The 17,791-nt window shown below is 37.3% G+C and overlaps 1 protein-coding gene across 3 annotated transcripts; it reads right to left on the bottom strand.

The window, feature by feature from the left end:
- Positions 1-1,647: 1,647 nt before the first annotated feature.
- On the bottom strand, positions 1,648-16,722 carry LOC113096689 (thiamine transporter 1-like). 3 transcript variants are annotated; one of them, XM_026262105.1, is made up of 7 exons: positions 16,213-16,717; positions 14,527-15,093; positions 13,577-13,624; positions 12,707-12,944; positions 11,783-11,975; positions 2,306-2,447; positions 1,648-2,200 (listed from the first exon to the last, which is right to left on the bottom strand). In XM_026262105.1, exons 1-7 carry the CDS (start codon positions 16,339-16,341, stop codon positions 2,066-2,068), a joined length of 1,452 nt encoding a protein of 483 aa, XP_026117890.1. In that variant the 5' UTR covers positions 16,342-16,717; the 3' UTR covers positions 1,648-2,065. The 3 variants fall into 3 exon arrangements, with proteins under 3 accessions (XP_026117890.1, XP_026117897.1, XP_026117901.1); XM_026262112.1 differs by lacking the exon at positions 13,577-13,624 and having other exon boundaries at positions 16,213-16,714; XM_026262116.1 differs by lacking the exons at positions 1,648-2,200; positions 2,306-2,447 and adding an exon at positions 5,675-10,881 and having other exon boundaries at positions 16,213-16,722.
- Between the last annotated feature and the right edge of the window lie 1,069 nt (positions 16,723-17,791).

The raw sequence follows: 17,791 nt of genomic DNA, 5'->3' as shown, positions 1-17,791 counted from the left end.
AGTTACATTTACTTCGTTACATTTACTTGAGTAATTTTTCGGGGTAACGAATACTTTTCGGAGTATATTTAAAGATGGGTACTTTATACTCTTACTTGAGTACATTTTTTGGGAAAAATCTGTACTTTTACTTCGTTACTGTGGGCGACGCCCCTCTCGTTACTTTATCTTAATGCAATAAATGCTTCAGTTTATTCCAAACGCGCCGTCTACTTTTCTCTGGACAATGAGCGATGCCCATTCGCGAATGATTCATTCTTTTGAGTCAACTCTGTTCAAAGGCTTGATCATACCAATTGGCAAACGAGTGAATTGGTTCATGAATCAGTTTGAAGGAGTCGTTCAGTTCCATGCTGCACGCGCTGAGCTCTGAAGCGGTTCACTCAGAGTTGTAACGTTTAAGAATATTAGCAGCGTTGAAAACGGGGCTATGGAACTGCACTGAATTGAAAGCTAATCTGCAAAGGCTATTCTTTGCTTGCGATGGAGATCCTTATTAGATGAACGCGTGTGCTGTCTACTGTTTAACAGGTAATAACTTGGGCTACATTCGATTACAGTACACGATACCACTGTGACATTAGTTTGTTGTACGTGTGTGGCTTATAACAGGTTGAATGCAGCTTCCAAAAGACAAAGAATAGCCGATTAAGATTTTATTAATTTTAATACAATCACACCAGTGCGAGTACGTTCAGCAAGTCATATCATCAGCTGCTAAATTCAGATCTGTGATCGCTTGCTGGCGCTGAGCCGGAGACAGACGCGTTTTTTAAGGCGCTGCGCATTAACCAATCACACACGGTTCTGTTGAGCTTTTGAATGCAATGGCCAATCAGAGGTGTTCCGATGAGTCTTCGCTGAAATGCCGGTGCTTCCTTCACTCGCTCACTTACTGAATACCTCTTTCTGCCGAATTCTCTCGTCAGAAACAACAAAGTGCAGATGTGTGTACGAATCTATAATTAAGATATTGATTTCACAGTGTTAACAGTTTCAGTGATTTTAATGGTAGTTTCTGAGAGTGAATGAAATCTAGACTGTCAGTGAAAATTATGTTTAATAATGTAAATGTTATTTGCTCTCTTTCTGAACAATGAAAGATTAGTAGCAATATTTATATCACATTAACTTTCAATGTTAAGTTCACATTTAAAATAAAGTCAGTCGTATTAAAAATATGTTATGGCATGATACCTATATTTGTTACTTAAATAAACAGACAGGGTTTTATAATAAATTACATAAATTGGATTAAAGGCTGATGAAATATATACATTTATACACACACACATACATTACATAAATTTTTTGTCTATTTATCTATATAAAAAAAGACTCCGTATATATGACCCAAAGTAACTAGTAACTAACTACTTGAGTAGATTTTTTATCCGATACTCTTTTACTCTTACTCAAGTAACTATTCAAGACTAGTACTTTTACTTTTACTTGAGTAAATATTTCTAGAATTACTTTTACTTTTACTTGAGTAAAGTTTTTGGGTACTCTACCCACCTCTGTTCAAAATCAACTCCAACCAAATGTGCAGACAAAGAAATATTTGATAGTCAAGGAAGAAAACTGGACAAAGGGTTGTGGGAGTTTTTCATCTTCATATGAATGTTTCTATTCAAAATCAAAATGTATATATAAAAAGGTTTATTTTGTAGGTGCAAATGTGTCAAGAGAACAACAGAAAGAACGGCAAATTCAAACTAGCGCTTACATTCAAAATGTGCTAGTATTAGCACAAGAGTTCAGACTATGTATTTTGACCTAGTTGCTTCGAATTCAAGTAAACTAAGGCATCATAATGGTGTGAATAAAATATTAAATTAGTGCATTTTGTTCTTCACTCCGTGACAACCAACGGTCACTTAATAGTACATTATATAATTATTATTTATCATAATCACCAGTGTTTTTATAACCTTTAAAGCTGGATCTGTGACCGATTTGGAAATGCAGCATTTTCTTAACGTACAGCAATTTTTTGACCTATGCATTCAGTTGAACAAAAGATTATTATGCTTGTGCTTAACGGATGCTGATGTGAGGTGTCTCAAGCTTCTGGAACTGTTTCTGTTGAGGGTATTTCATTCTGTCGTTGAGGTCCCCTTCTTTTGTACAGTTTATACAGCCAAGCAATCAAGAATATCACAGCTATTACAGCAAAGTAACTCGCATAGATCAGAAACTGTGAAAAGGAGCAAACAAACATAAAACAAACAATATTAGCAGCTTTCATTAGTGATCGACATTCATGATAATACACTAAAGCTAGGTATATGTTGTACTTTACCTGTAGAAAAATTTCCAGGCCTAGACCAGCAGAATCTACTACAATTAGAGTAAGAAGCGTCTGCAGTAGAAGTGCGATGAAAGTGTTTACTCCAAAAACCAAAGCATATCTTCTCATACTTAGGTTAGCAGCTATCTGATACCTGCAATATAAAAAGACTTTTTTTTTTTGAAGAATAAGAAATATGGGTGACAAATGCCAAGTGCACAAGGAGAACTTGCCTAAAAGAGCCAAAAGAATTTCAGATAAGAGCAGTCATGTTTAGAAGCGAGTCTTGCAGCAACAAGATTTTGTGCCAATGAAACAAACACTGATGAATATGGAAAAACTAGGTATAAAAATTGCTCAACATTTTCAGATCAGTCTCAAATAAAACGCAGATGGATATGGAACAAATGACTGGGTCTGGCTCTCTGCAATTTACAAGGGTAAGACACTTTACAAGGTTAGATATCCTTAAATCAGAGATTCTCAACCAGGGGAACAGAACTTCCAAGAGGGCCACACGATTTCTTAAAATTAAATTAAATAAGACTGAACAAGCTAAAATCCAGCTGTAAGATGCCATATTTATAATTTCATTAATTCCTTAACTGCCATTTTAATCTAATTGTGGTCTTGGAAAACCTGGATACATGAGGGAATTTCTAGACCTAGTAAAGACAGACAGATAGAAATAGCTATTTATTAGTATTACGCCCAATGGCATATATTTGTAATGGCTTCATTGGTACTGTGTGTTTCCTATGGAGTGCCACACATGACATGCAAGAAAAAATAAATTGTGCGCATTCCATGTGCGGGGCTCTGTAGCTTTTTTTCTATTGTTGTGCGTGTCTCCTGCTCTCCTCTCCCTCTCAACTCTTGCAGGTAGCCTCATTGCTCCTCCAGCTGCACCTACTTACCAACCAGGAGGCAAGCAGCATAAAAGCAAAGCACAACTTTGATGTGTGATGGGAGAAACAAAGCTTTTCGAAGCATTGAATTAATTAAACCAATTGCGCCGAAAAATTATTTGATGCTTAGTTCGAAGCACTTTAAACAGCATGTGCTGGCGACACCTGCTGGTGAAAATGTTGTAAAAGTATCAAGAACACTGACCAAACTTACAAAGTAAATGGAATTTTTTTTTTTTAGAAACACCATTTTTAAAATACATAATCATTTAAATACTTTTAAATATTAGTGCTTATGTGTTTTAAGTATAAATCAAACACTTAACACACAATGAACTAAATTAATAATTTAATTAATTGATTGATTTATGTATTTAATTAATTGGTTTTCATTAGAGCTGTCTATAAAAACCAGCAGGCAAGATTAGTTTTATCAGTCAGAAGAAGGATGTGGATTTAATTCTATCCTCAGCTCATTTTGTTATTTTTAAGATATGATACGATTTGTAGGATGAAAGCAGTGTTGTAGTCGAGACCGGCTCATTCGAGTCCGAGTCCAGATCGAGTCCAGAGATGGTCGAGTCCGAGTCAAGACCGAGTCCAGAAAGGGTCGAGTCCGAGTCAAGACCGAGACCAGAAAGGGTCGAGTCCGAGTCAAGACCGAGACCAGAGAGATTGGGTCTGAGACAAGACCTAAAGAAATCTTCAAGAGTATGTAAAATGTATGATGGAAACAATAAAGGGTAAAAGGGCCACATAGTATGTGGTGTAAAGGTAATTTTATTAGAATTATGAATTGTTACTTGTCAATATTAAGTGCTCATTTTCACATAACATCGTTGTACCACTATACACATCCATATAACCTTTCTAGTACACATAAGATTACTGTACGACTCTATATTGTAATTCCACATAACACTTCTAGTACAAGTAACATTACTGTACCACTATACCTGTAAATGTTCAACTGTAACAGCTTTTACATAACTTTTAACCCTGAAGCTTAACTAATGACTGCTAATATCCTTACAATGTCTTGGATTATGTGCACTTTAGATGTTGTGAAGATTAAAGATGGGCATAATTACTTTTCAAAAAAATAAGTGAGGAGACCATCCTGCTACCCGACCAAGCACGATGTGGTCTCATGATCAATCCACCCAGACTAAAAACTCTCTCTATTGGTGCAGAGGAAGCGGGGACTGACAAAAGTTACCATTTCATCACTTTCTGTAACAGCAACGGATAATCTAATGCTAATTTCACTGGATGGTGGGTTTTAATGCAGGGTAAAATACACACTAGTCGAAGTTTTTTTTAGTTACGGAGGGCATACACACAAGAGCCGACTGACTGTCCAGGAAAATTTCATGCAAAAGTGTGTATGTGCAAGGGGAAGAAAGCTGGTTGAAATGCCAAATAAGTTCAATGCCTTCTATCAGACATTTATACGGGGGGAGATGTTTAGTGTTGAGACAGTCAGTCTGTGTCTGTATTCATTATATAATTTAATTAAACAATATTTTTTTTTTTCTGTGACCATTTTGTCCTACTTTGTAAAAATAACACAGTTGAGAGAAATAATGTAGCAATGTGGCTTTCTGGATAGCGGGATCACTACAGGCGGATGGCAGGAGGATAACTTAAGGCCGGTGACACACTGGCTACGTGGCGTCTCTGCTGCTTACAAGAAACGTGGTGGCTGCTTCACGTTTTCTGTGTCTTTACACACCAGAAGCGTGTCTGACGCAGCGCTAGCGCGCTGCTTCTGCTATAGGTGACATAGAGAGAGGCCGCCGAAAAACCAGGCTCTTGCAAAATAGAGTATGTTTGACAGGTGCAATATTTGAAAATCGATAATTATTTATTTTATTTTTTTTTATTACATTTATATCTGAATTTATGCCAACCTATAGACTTTCAAATATCAAAATGTCATTAATTAATATGTATATTTGTGTACATAATGACACAAGTGACATATAAACATATTTTCCTAGTTTATTTTGCCTGGAAACGCTTCCAACACGCGCGTGTTCGCGTGAAAATAGGCGTCAGTTCTATTTCTAGCATGCACGGGTTTTCCGCGCGTCTCACACAGGCAGTCTGCAAGCTCTAACCTGTTAACATGGGAGCCGAATTAAAAACAGACACGCCACGCAGCTGAGACGCTTGCGCCATGCATTCAGTGTGTCGCTGGCCTAACGTCTCATGTCACAAGAAAATCACCAGTCATTGGATGTATCAATCATACATCAATTTAATTAAACATTAACATACAGTAATAATCATGAAATATTTTGATTGGGACTCGAGTGGACTCGGGCATAAGTCCGATTCCTAATATGTTCGAGTCCGAGTCAATACCGAGTCAAAATGCACACGAGTCCATGACAAGACCGAGACCATTAAAATACGGTCTCGAGACCGAGTCCGAGACCGAGTCCGAGTCTCGAGTACTCAACACTGGATGAAAGTACTGAATGTTTGTACACTTTTTTTAAACAATATCTGTAATAAAGTGAAGTTATCTTTTGTTTAACCCACAACATCTACTATTCTTTTATAGTAAAATTCTGTGAGATTTCATGTCACATGATTAAATGGAGAACCAGAAATGGTATATGGGTTTACTTTGAGATCAACATCCCCTAGTGGTGAACCACTGGAATTTCGAAATGTTTCGGAACAATGCGACAAGCATCTGATTTAAATAAAATAAACAATTATTGTTTGGGAACTGTAGGGAGGGGCGCCATTTTGTTTTGTAATCCCGTTTTCTCCTGGTCTGTGGCTAGACAGGGAGTGAATATACATCCTGTTGTTTTCTTTTCTTTGAAAGATTTAGTAACAATTTAACTCCCAAGTAAGACTGAAATTTTGTTTGTTATTTCGGCACTGCCCCCTTCTGAAGTCTTTGTTTCACTTTTAAGTGAACAGTTTACTTTCCTAGCCTTTAATGAATCTATTAAAAATAGATCTTGTTGTGGTGCTATGGCAGGGCCCAGACAAATGCTCTTCAAATGCTTAATTTCGTTACGTCGTGGTAAACCAGCCCCAGACACTCGTAGGACGTAACATATTTTGAGGGCTCTTCCTTTGAGAATTTATTAGTGGCATTTTTCTCTCGTGAAACGCTCATTTGAAAAAACGGAAAAGCTCCTTGTAAGACGATTTTAGTATTTCATGAATGCTTTATTAGTATAGGTATTAAGTTTTGGCAGCTTTCAAAAAAGATTTGTTGTTAATTGCTGACTTATTTCATGTTACTGTGTCTAGAGATGCTACCAAGCAAGTGACTAAAGAGGAGCTATATAACGAATTCATGAGTACAGGTATTCTACTTGCTGAGTCACCGGAGGTGTCAGAGGGGAATTTAGTGGTAGGAGAAGCTTCTGCTTTGCCCCTTCCTACTGAGTCTTGACTAGATCCAGTGACAGCAAGTTAAAAGAGCTTGACTTGGAGCTAAAAAGACAAGAACATGACGTCAAAGTAAAAATCAGGATATTAAGCTTAAAACACTTGAATTGTAATCTGAGACTTTGCGCAGGAAGCCTTCTGTTCAACGCATGAGCTCCCTCAGTGAACAAAAGACCCGGTAAGCAATACCCAGCCAAACTTTGATGTTGTGAAGTACGTAAAATTAGTACTGCATTTTAGAGAAGCTAAGGTCGATTGTTACTTCACTGCTTCTGAGCACATTGTGGCACATTGAGCACTTTAGGGGCAGCTGTGGCCTAATGGTTAGAGAGTTGGACTTGTAACCCGAAGGTCGCAGGTTCGAGTCTTGGTGCTGGCAGGTATTGTAGGTGGAGGGCAGTTAATGAACAGCACTCTCTTCCACCCTCAGTACCCATGGGTGAAGTGCCCTTGAGCAAGGCACTGAACCCCCAGTTGCTCCCCGGGGCGCTGGATATAGCTGCCCACTGCTCTGGGTGTGTGTTCACGGTGTGTTCACTTCTCACTGCTATGTGTTTGCACTTGGATGGGTTAAATGCAGAGCACCAATTCCATTTATCGGTTACCATACTTAGCAAATGTCCCGACTTTCACTTTCTTTCACTTTTTACATTTGGTTGGCCGAAGGATATAGTGGATATACTCCTCTTAGTGTTAATTTTGTAGGGAAGGCACAGGAGGTCTGTTCTTTACTTCTAATTGACAGGTCTCTTGATTACGGTTGTCAAAGTGGCAGTATTGAGCGCGTATGAATTGCTTCTTGAAGCCTACTGTCAACGCTTTCAAAACTTAATGAAAACATCCAAACAAACATATGTACAGTTTGCACAATGACAAAGAAAATCACTCTTTGAGAAGTTGTGCCAAACAAGGTCACCAGTTTAGAGCAGTTGCAGGAGCTTATCTTATTGGAAGAGTTTTAAAAATGTGCTCCTGAACCTGTAGTTGTTCATTTGAATTAACAAAAGGTAAACACACTCTCTGAAACTGCTGTGATAGCAGATGAGTTTGTGCTCACCCAGAAGAAAATATTCCCATTTTCACGCCAGGCCAAACGTCAATTTTTAAATACTGAGCAAGTAGAGAAGGAAACTTCTTGTGTTCCAAGGGAAATAGTAGCTGATATAAGTCTGATGCAAAACGTGCTAATAACAAATGTGTTTGTTTTTACTATTTGTATCCAGTCCACATAATTTCTGATGTAATGCTTGGAAACAGAAAAATATTGCTGAAAAATTATAAGAGAGTAGCTTTTGCTTTTTCCCTTTGTGCCAACTCTCTGGGTAAGTCTATCTCAATTCTGAGGGACACTGTAGCAACACAGTCATTTATTTTAGCAGATGACTTGTCATTCATGGCCAAAACATACTCTGGTAATGATGTTTTGGTCCATGGAATTGACTAAGAATGTATCAAGGTGCCAGTGCATGGGGTTCATCTTAAGTCTGATCTGGTTACGAGTGTGGTTCCTCTTGGGGTGCGAATTGAGCTGCCTGTGGATGGTGTAAGCCTGGGGAAGGACTTGTCAGTGGTAAGGTCTTACCTTCTCAAGTTCTCCAGATACACCAGATTTATTTCCTGACTCTGATATCACTGCTTATTTCCCTTCTGTATTTCCTGCTTGCACAGTTAGCTCCTAATGATTTTGCGAACTTAAAAGCAGCAGCTCTGAAATTTGACAGAACACTTAATCACTGCTCAAAGATCTGATCAATCTCTAGCAGCCAGTGTTGAAGCTGCTGTTCAGTTAGGTAATTTAAGCAGTGCTAGAATAGCTTTTATTTGGGAAGATCATGTCCTAATGTATCGTTGGAAGCCACATGATGTTGATGATGCTTTAGCTGTCAATCAAATTGTTTTGCCCTCTGATCATCAGGTATTGCCCCTTGCCCTTGAGCTTCCTCTCCCCGGCTCCCATGTTTTGGGGTTAACAAAACTTACAAGTGCATTTCCCGATATTCTTTTGAACTGGATTGAACTCTATAGTTTTTCTTAATTCTGCAAGAGTTGCCATGTTTGCCAGCTTGTGGGTAACCCACATCAAACCAATACCTACTGCTCCCCTCCATCCAATTCCAGTGGTGGGAGAGCCGTTTGAAAATTTAACTGTGGATTGTGTTGTGATGCTACCAAATTTGAAATCAGGACACCAACATGTTTTGACTCTAATGTGTGCTGCAACTCGGTTCACAGAAGAGGAGGTAATGAAGGAAATGGTTAAGTTCTGCTCAATGTTTGGTTTGCCCAAAGTTATCCAAACCGATCGAGGTACTAACTTAATTTCCAAAGTGTTTATTCAAGTGCTAAAAGAGTCAGGAGTTGATCAACCATCCAGCACACACCATCCAGAGTCCCAGGGCGCGCTGGAACGCTTTTACCACACCATAAAGTTGATGCTATGTGCATATTGTTTAAGTACTGGTAGAGACCGAGTTAAGGGTTTTGCTACCATTAATGTTTGCAGTTAGAGAGACGGGCAGGAATCATTGGGCTTCAACCCTGCTGAACTTGTATTTGGGCACACTGTCCATGGGCCCTTGAAACTGTTAGGTGATCGGTTATTGTCAAAAGGTTCGGTGTCTATTAACCTCTTGGACTATGTATGTGCTTTCCGTGAACATCTCCAGAAGGCTTGTGTTGTAGCAAAATCTCATCTGGTAACTGCGCAATCCAAATTGAAATTGCTTTATGATAAGTGTAAAATGAAGCTTCCAACCTGGCGATTTGGTTGTAGTCTTGCTTCCTGTTCCAGGATCAGCATTGCAGGCTAAGTTCACTGGTCCCAAAAAGGAAGACCGAATGTCCTGTATGCATCTTAACAATTCTGCAGTACTGAGTAACTTAGAATCGGATCTTGCTCACTAGCCTAAGATCAGACATACAAATATAGTTGCAGGTGGATGCAATTTCTGCAGGGGCAAGTGCTGTTTTACTGCAAGAAGACTCTGGCATAGAGCATCCTGTGAGTTACTTCTCCAAAAAAGTTTACAAAATGTCAACAGAAGTACAGTACTATTGAAAAAGAGGCTTTAGACTTACTCTTAGCATTGCAACACTTCAAAATTTACTTAGGAGGTAGTTGAAAATCCGGTGGTGGTTTACACGGACCTGTCCCCCTTTCGCGCAAGCTGTCAGAAAAAAAGACGGCGAACACCTGTGTGGAGCGTTAAGTGAGACTTCTACACTTATCTTTGATTTGCAAAATGCTCCTGGCCATTCTCTGCATACTTATTTAAATATTGCATGGGAAAGACAGATCTGATCGGTTATCCAGAAAGAAAATTCAGCTGATGCTACCAAGTGTAAACGCGCCATTGTTCTGACTGACTCATGATCCAATCTGCTTGATTAGATCACGGTGATCGCATGTTAATGCCAAGTGTAAACGCAGCCAAAGTAGAGCACAACACTCATCCAATGAGAATCCTTCTCCAGAGCATGATCTGTGTCCTGCCCAACCCTGTTGTTGAAGCTGTGTTGCATCCTTTGGGGATCTGTATGGTTGTTAACATTTTAACCTTTGGTTTAAAATGTTGTTGCTTTACTGTTTGTTCTCTATTGAATGTTTTAGTACTGCTAAACACTTAAGCTAAGAGTTATGTTATTTTGCTTTGACAAGATACCTTACTCTTTGTTTTACCTTTTTAAGCTGTTATTCATCTGAGTGTTTGTTTTGTTTAAATTATTGTTTGGGAACTGTAGGGAGGTGGGCGCCAATTTATTTTGTAATTCCCTGTTTCCTCCTGGTCTGTGGCTAGACAGGGAGTGAACATACATCCCGTTGTTTATTTTCTTTTCTTTGAGAGATTTAGTAAGAATTTAACTCCCAAGTTAGACAACTTTTGTTTGTTATTTTGGCATGCCCCCTTCTGAAGCCTTTGTTTCCCTCCTAAGTTATACTTTTTGTTCCAAAGAAATCCGCCTATGCTTTGCTAGCTTTGAATAAATTTGCTAAAAAGAGATGTTGTTGTGGTGTGACTGGGCACAGACAAATGCTCTTCAAATGCTTAATTTTGTTACCTTCTGGTAAAACAACCCCAGACACTCGTAGGACAATGTAAAATATAACTTTTAAACCCTGTGAAATCACAAGTGACTACAAAAGGCATGTAAATTAATGGGAAATAAAAACATTCAGTACTGATTTCCGGAACAATTAAATTTAATTATCTTAATTATAACTAAATTTAGTTTAAACACATTGGCCACTCCTATGTTCTGAAAAAAAAAAAAAAAAAAAAAAGATTGAAAGAAAGCGGCTGTCAATAGAAGACCAGAAACATCTTTTAGATATTGGCTTTGAGAAACGTTGAGAACCACTGTCTTGAATATCAACAGTAATAATCAGAAGCAGTAGGAGTTAAATTTTTCATATTGCAATCCAGTAACAAAGTATGCTAAAATTTATGCAATATGCTTTTTTGGGACACATCATGCAGTAAAATCAGAAAATCAAACTATGTATGTGCCCTCTGAATTATTGTTGGCCATATGCCCAAAAATCTATTACCTGCTAAACAATTAAATGAATCAAAATAATTTAGAACAATCCATAGAACAGTGGATCCCAACCATGGACCTACGGTACCTATCAAAAACTGCACATTTTAGATGCCTCTGATGAAGCACAACCGATTCAACTCTTCAGCTCATTAGAAGAACCTCCAAGACCTGAAACTGTTGTGGTAAATAAAAGACATCCACGTGCAGTTTAATAATTTAAATTGACCTTACAACAGGTCCATGTCAGCTTCAATGATTTGACTTCATGTTATGGTCATTGTCAATAATGTCTTGTTTTTTATAGTTATATTTTATAGTTGTCATATGTGGTTTAGAAAAATAAGCTGATACAAGCATGTATCTTTTTTGCAAGACTATAAAATGCATTTGAAGTGACTGATTTCTAAAATCATCAGGTTCATCAGCGATTGAGCCAACTTGTGATGTCTTTTTGATAGATGGACATTGATTACCCACCCCTGAGTGGCAAAGCAGTCACTATTGTAAAGTCAAAGACACAGGGTTCCTAGCCCTTTGTAGTCAGAACAAAGTCAAAAGATACCGGTTTACAATGGATTTCTAAAGAAAATGGATACAGATTGACAGCATTACTTACGTTGCGATGGTGATAAGCAGCATGTAGGTAGCTCTGAAGAGCATGTAGGAAGTGTAGCAAACCCAGATATTTCTAATGGTGTCCATGAGGTACACACACACTGCAATTACCACAGAGAAAATGCAGAGAGCAAGCTCTCCCCACACTGCCCAGGACACTTTCACAAAGCCTACAACAAATGCTGCAAAAGCACCTGGAGGGAAAAACCAACAGATTAATTAATTTGGGAAAAATGTGTCAAACTGTTTTATTGTAAATCAAATAACACAGTTGTGTGTCTGCTGTTATACATGACTGTTGAATTTGTTCATGATAATGATGAAAATGCTGGTAACTATGAAAGCTTGATTTCACCTTGGGATAAAACAATATAAAAGGCAACTGCAACTTTTTTGTGTTGACAGTGTTGAGTTTATATATAAATATCACAATTCAGACTTTGTTTCTTGCAAATCTGAAAAAAAAAAAAAAATTATAATAATAATATAAGGTCAGAATTGCAATACATACACTTTTTTTTTTCTCCTCACAGTTCCGAGTTTACATCTCACAATTTAGACTTTTTCTAAAAAAAAAAAAAAAAAAAAAAAAAAAAAAAATATATATCTTAATTTCTCGGAATTCTAAGTTTACATCTCGCAATGTTTATTTATTTTTTTGCTTTAACCATGAAAATTACAATAAGTAACCATCTCGCAAAACTAATGTTTTACCCAAGACATGCAACTTAATATCTCACAACTGAAATTTTGCAGTTCTGATGGGGGTAAAAAGGTCTGAATTGTGACATAAATTAGGAGAAAATGTTTTGAATTACTTTTAATAAAGAGAACTGTCTTCCAGGTATAATATTTTTTCTGTTACCTATGCTTTTAAGAATGGGAATATAATAAAATGAACTTAATAAACATAAGATGAACATACCAAGCAATGTAGATATTGTCTCCACGTATCCATTGTAGACTTCAAAATCACTGGAAGGCAAGATTTTCTCCCAAAGTGCTTGAGCATAGTTAATCACCTGGAGGTAACCACATGTGGATAAAGCCCACCACACTGACCAGGCCAGTAGGGTAGAGCAGGAGTAACACTCAAGGAAGTCTGACCAAAGCATTTTTAACACTTCCAGTAATCCACTACTTCTGGTAATGTCCTTGAGAGCCTGAAAGTCAAACAAACAGTCAAATCAAGTCATGCATGTCTGTGAACATATCAGTATGCACCAACTTGAGTATTCTTTCAAGGCCAGCATTTAAGAGATAGTTCACCTAAAAATTTAAATTGTCATCATTTCCTCTCCCCCATGTTGTTCCGAAAAAAAAATAAGACTTCAAAACAATAATTAAGATCATTTCAATAAAACCTGGGATGTTTATTTCCTTCCACTGAAAATTCAGGTTACTAAACCTTTAGAAGATGCAAAAAGGTCATGGAGTATACATAAAATTAATCCATATGAATCAAACTGTTTAATTTTGAAGTCTTCTGAAGAGACATGTTCGCTTCATAAGGTAAACTGATTTAAATTATTATTATTATTCACACATTTAATACATATACATAAAGCACATCACATACAGGAAACACAGAAGCTTGTAAATGTGTCCCAAGCTACAACAGACCTCAATGGCTCTTGTGCATCACGCACATCTGGGTTTACCATATATGATGTGGGCTATGTATGGGTGTCAACTACTGTTTAGATGTGTATATAAAAGCCGAAATTATCATATAAAGCATACATGGCTCTCATATAAATTAATTTAAACACACCTTTTTGAGAGTTTTGATTACCTGGAAATTCAAATGGAGTGAGAGAAGCCTCCTTTGTGGCCTTTGTGTCTTGAAGATGATAGGAATGACAGAAGGGTACCGTAAATGAATTATTAATTTTTGTTGAAAACAATGTTTCATGCTCAAAAAGGAAACAATGCATCAAGGGCCAATGAGTGTAAACATTTTGTACAAGATGATGATAAATATAATATGTTTTTATTAGGTATTCCCTTCAAATGCAACAGATGATGTTTTTTTTTTCTTGAGCATTAGTGGACGTTTTAAAAATTATAATTTCTATAAATATTTATTTTATATTAAAATAAATGTAATAAAACTGTTTGGAAGAGCAAATGTGTGTGCAAATATTAACATACATGCATAAATATATACATATGTAACCCTGGACTACAAATCCAGTTTTAGGTGTCAAATTAATGGCATAAAAGAGGGGGGAAAAAAATAATGTCCCATACAAAGTTTTTTAGGCTATTGCTAAAAATAGACCCCAGCGACATACATACACACACACACACACACACACAGAGTGGCATGCAAAAGTTCAGGAACCCCTTGTAGAATCTGTGAAAATTTGAGTAATTTTAAACAATAAAACATACGACACCCAACAAGCACAAAAAAAAAAAAAAAAAAAAAAAAAAAAAAACACATTGTGGATCATCCTGGTTACCACACAAAGTATTAAGAACCAAGGGTTCCCAAACTTTGAAGGGGGTTATTTTAATCATTTCAGCCATTTTTTGGTCTTGTGGACTCTATGTAAACATCTTTTAAGGAATGTATCTTACTCATGGAAGTTAGGACAATACTTAAGAAAAAATAACATGCACATAGAAAAAAAATTTTTTTTGCATGATCGCTCTTATTTATATTATAATACATTTCATCACTTTTTTTCTTTTTCTGCTCAGTTGAAAAAAAAGAAAGAAAAAAAAAAACCCACCCACCATTCTTTCATCTGCACTAAGCTGTATTTTGGACTCTGGATCCTCTGGCTTCTCGATCAGCTGATGTCTGTTAATGGGTTCCAGAGCTCCTTCATCCTGAGAGCTACTCTCTCTGTGGTGAAAGAACAGGCTCTTACTGGGCATGGGTAGGAACCAAGGGGCAACAAAGGCTATGCAGGAGGACACCAGTGTGATGATGCTCAAATAAAACAGAGGCACCTGGCCTACAGACACCAGGATCTGTCCCATCAGTGAGCCAATGGCTGAGCCCAACAGTGTGACACAGCGGCAAAAACCAGTCACCCTCTGATAATGAGATGGCTCCACGACACTGTAGATGTAGGAGTAGTAGGCAACTTCAGTGGCAGTCGCCAGACCGAAAAAGAACTCCAATAACTGCATGGCCCTCACACTCCGGACTGTCACGAGCAAAGCATATGTCACTATGAAGCTGGCCGCCTGGACAATGAGCACAGGTTTGTAGCGAAGATAATCTGTGGCCAGGAAAACAGGGAATAGCAGCACAAGGTAGGAATATGTCCAGAATGGATAGATCTCACTCACAACCTGTGATAAAAGTTGAAGTAGTCGGTCAACAACAGAGCTTCTGATAAAAATACATAAATACAAATTAACTCCAAAAAAAGTAATGTTATGCATTTTATTTAGAGCTTCAAGTATACACATTTCAATGAAGTGAATCAAAATACAATTAAATACAATACAAAAGTAGGGATGCACGATAAATATCGGCTGATATATAATGTGCATCTTGTCAGTAAAGCCGGTTCTGTAATCAGCGGTAAATCTCAGAGGTGTAAAAAGTACTCAATTTTTACTCAAGTGATAAAAATGGTAAGAACATCACTAAACATAAATTACAATTTATTTAACATAAAAATTTTCAAGTATTTTACACCTCTGGTAAATCTCAACACGTGGTTTCCCAGAATTTGTCATATCTACGTTGTGGGTGACCGCAATATGATTTAAGAGAGAAAAAAAAAAAAATAATATATATATATATATATATATATATATATATATATATATATATATATATATATATATATATATATATATATATATATATATATATAGGCTATAAATACACACAGAGAGAAAACGCAGACCCTCCTGACTCATGGTCAGTGTCTAAGATTAATTCAGATGTCCACCTAAATATTAATGAATCTAATGATATTTTGACAAATACTTTTGTATAGTGATGTACGACAAATATCGGCTGATATTTAATGCGCATCTTGTCAGAAAAGCCAATTCCGTAATCAACGGTACATCAACGGTGTTTTCACGTGGAGCAGCATTTACTACACAGAGCTGTTCACTGAGGAGTTCCGCCAAACTACACAATGACTACGCAAGCTGACAAAATACAATTAGCAATCCTTGAAAAGACATCTTCTAATCACACAAACACTCTTGTGACCCAGATTTAGTAATTATTGTATGAGTTTGCTTTAGTGAAAAGATTCAACTTCAGGGATTAGACAAATAGCTGGCAGATTCCCATCTATTGGGGGAATTTATCTTATTTAATTATTTTACTCAGAGCCGATATTCCGATGTCTGTTAAAGTCCTTCAGTTATCGAATACTTTTCAAACAGGTCCGAGTCTGACATTACTTCACTCTATGCTTACATCATCCCCTCAAGCACATTTACCTCTGTTTCCGTAAGGTTTTTATCAGGTCCCATCAAAAACGGGGTTAGAAAAGGTTCCAGTGGTCTGTGGCTGGAGAAAAATCCATAAATGCATAGTAAAATAGTAGGGTAAAGCCACGTTTCAGACATACTCGCATGTGCCTATTGACCTTCTTCAATGCAGGATCATTTTGTAACAACGATCTCGATCACCGGTAACTTGAGTCAAGGAGACACGCCACGCGGCGCAGGAGAGTGACGTAAGGTAACCAGCCAATGAGAGCATTTATTTTTTGTTTTGTTTTTTTTCTTTCTTTGAAGGGCACTTCGGGAACAGTGATGCCAAGTCTGCGATTTTAGCGCGGAATTGGGCTACTTTAACACTGTTACCGCAAGATGAAGCAAATCCAATAAAATGATATGTATCCCCTGAATGCAAATTTAGCAGAGGAGCATGGAAATGATTTCCATCTGTGATCAGTTGATGTTCAAGGCTCTGCCCTTCGAAGGGTGTAGGGCAGTGATCCTCAAATCTGGCTCGCGAGATCCACTTTCCTGCGAAGTTTAGTTCTAACCCTAATCAAACACGCATGAGTTTGCTAATCAGTGTCTTCAGGATCATTAGAAAATCACAGGCAGGTGTGTTTAATTAGAGTCGGAGCTAAACTCTGCAGGAAACTGGATCTCGCGAGCCAGATTTGAGGATCACTGGTGTAGGGCATAGGGATGTTTCACTTCTGTTTGGAATTCGCCCCAAGCTTTGTGCAAGAATTTAGACATTCTAATTTGAGTTTGAAAGAAATCGTTTTTATGGGTCCACTCAATGAAGTGTTTTATCGTTTGTAATTATCATGATTCATAAAATATTTCACGGCATTATTGTCAAATCATTGTTTCCAGATGATAGGGCTAGGCAAGAACATTGCACACAAGGTATATATATATAAAATAAATTTAAAAAAAAAATTAAATAAAAAAAATGATAAGAGTATGAGAAATAAACCTTAGTCAGGGTAGTGTCATATTTAATTTTTTTGTCAAATTATTATTATGAGGCTGAGATATTGTTAAACCTTGGTTAATTCTCAATCAGAATGATTGTAGATGTATCAAAAATTGGTTTGTAACAAGTGAAGATGGTAATGCTGTTTTTGGAGTTGTGTAATCATCCTACATTTTCTTATTACTGTATGTTGAATATTGTTGATGCGGAGTTCACTACAGTATCATAAATATTAAGTCACTGACTCACCAACGTTTGAATGGCCCAACATGCACACACACAAGCGGACAAAGTACATATGCCTACCTGATTTGGTTCAAGGCTATATTTTACAATATTATATATATAGATCTGGCACAAAAGAGTTATGGTTTATTTGCTTCAATCTTGGCTATGACCTGCTTGTGGACCAGATCTGGCAAACAGGAGTACATTGCCAAAATGCTACCATTCCATGCAGCATGTGGTTCATATGAACAGGGTAAATGTGTGAAAGTCATGGGCTAGAGTACAAATAAACTGACACACAATAAGGCCAGGTTTGGTTTATTTGGTCTGTTCCTGGCTGCATAGACACTGATTTATGTTTTTGCAAAT

The sequence above is a fragment of the Carassius auratus genome, chromosome 6 (assembly GCF_003368295.1).
Source record: "Carassius auratus strain Wakin chromosome 6, ASM336829v1, whole genome shotgun sequence".
Taxonomy (NCBI): Eukaryota; Metazoa; Chordata; class Actinopteri; order Cypriniformes; family Cyprinidae; genus Carassius; species Carassius auratus.
This window is presented reverse-complemented; position numbering and strand designations above follow the sequence as displayed.

Excerpts from the sequence above, each read along its gene's own strand:
- LOC113096689 (XM_026262105.1), bottom strand. The coding sequence starts at position 16,341 with ATGTCTGAAACGTGGCTTTACCCTACTATTTTACTATGCATTTATGGA. Across the intron at positions 15,094-16,212 it reads AAAACCTTACGGAAACAGAG|GTTGTGAGTGAGATCTATCC; the intron begins GTAAATGTGCTT and ends CTTTTATCACAG. Across the intron at positions 12,945-13,576 it reads CACTCCATTTGAATTTCCAG|GCTCTCAAGGACATTACCAG; the intron begins GTAATCAAAACT and ends TTTGACTTTCAG.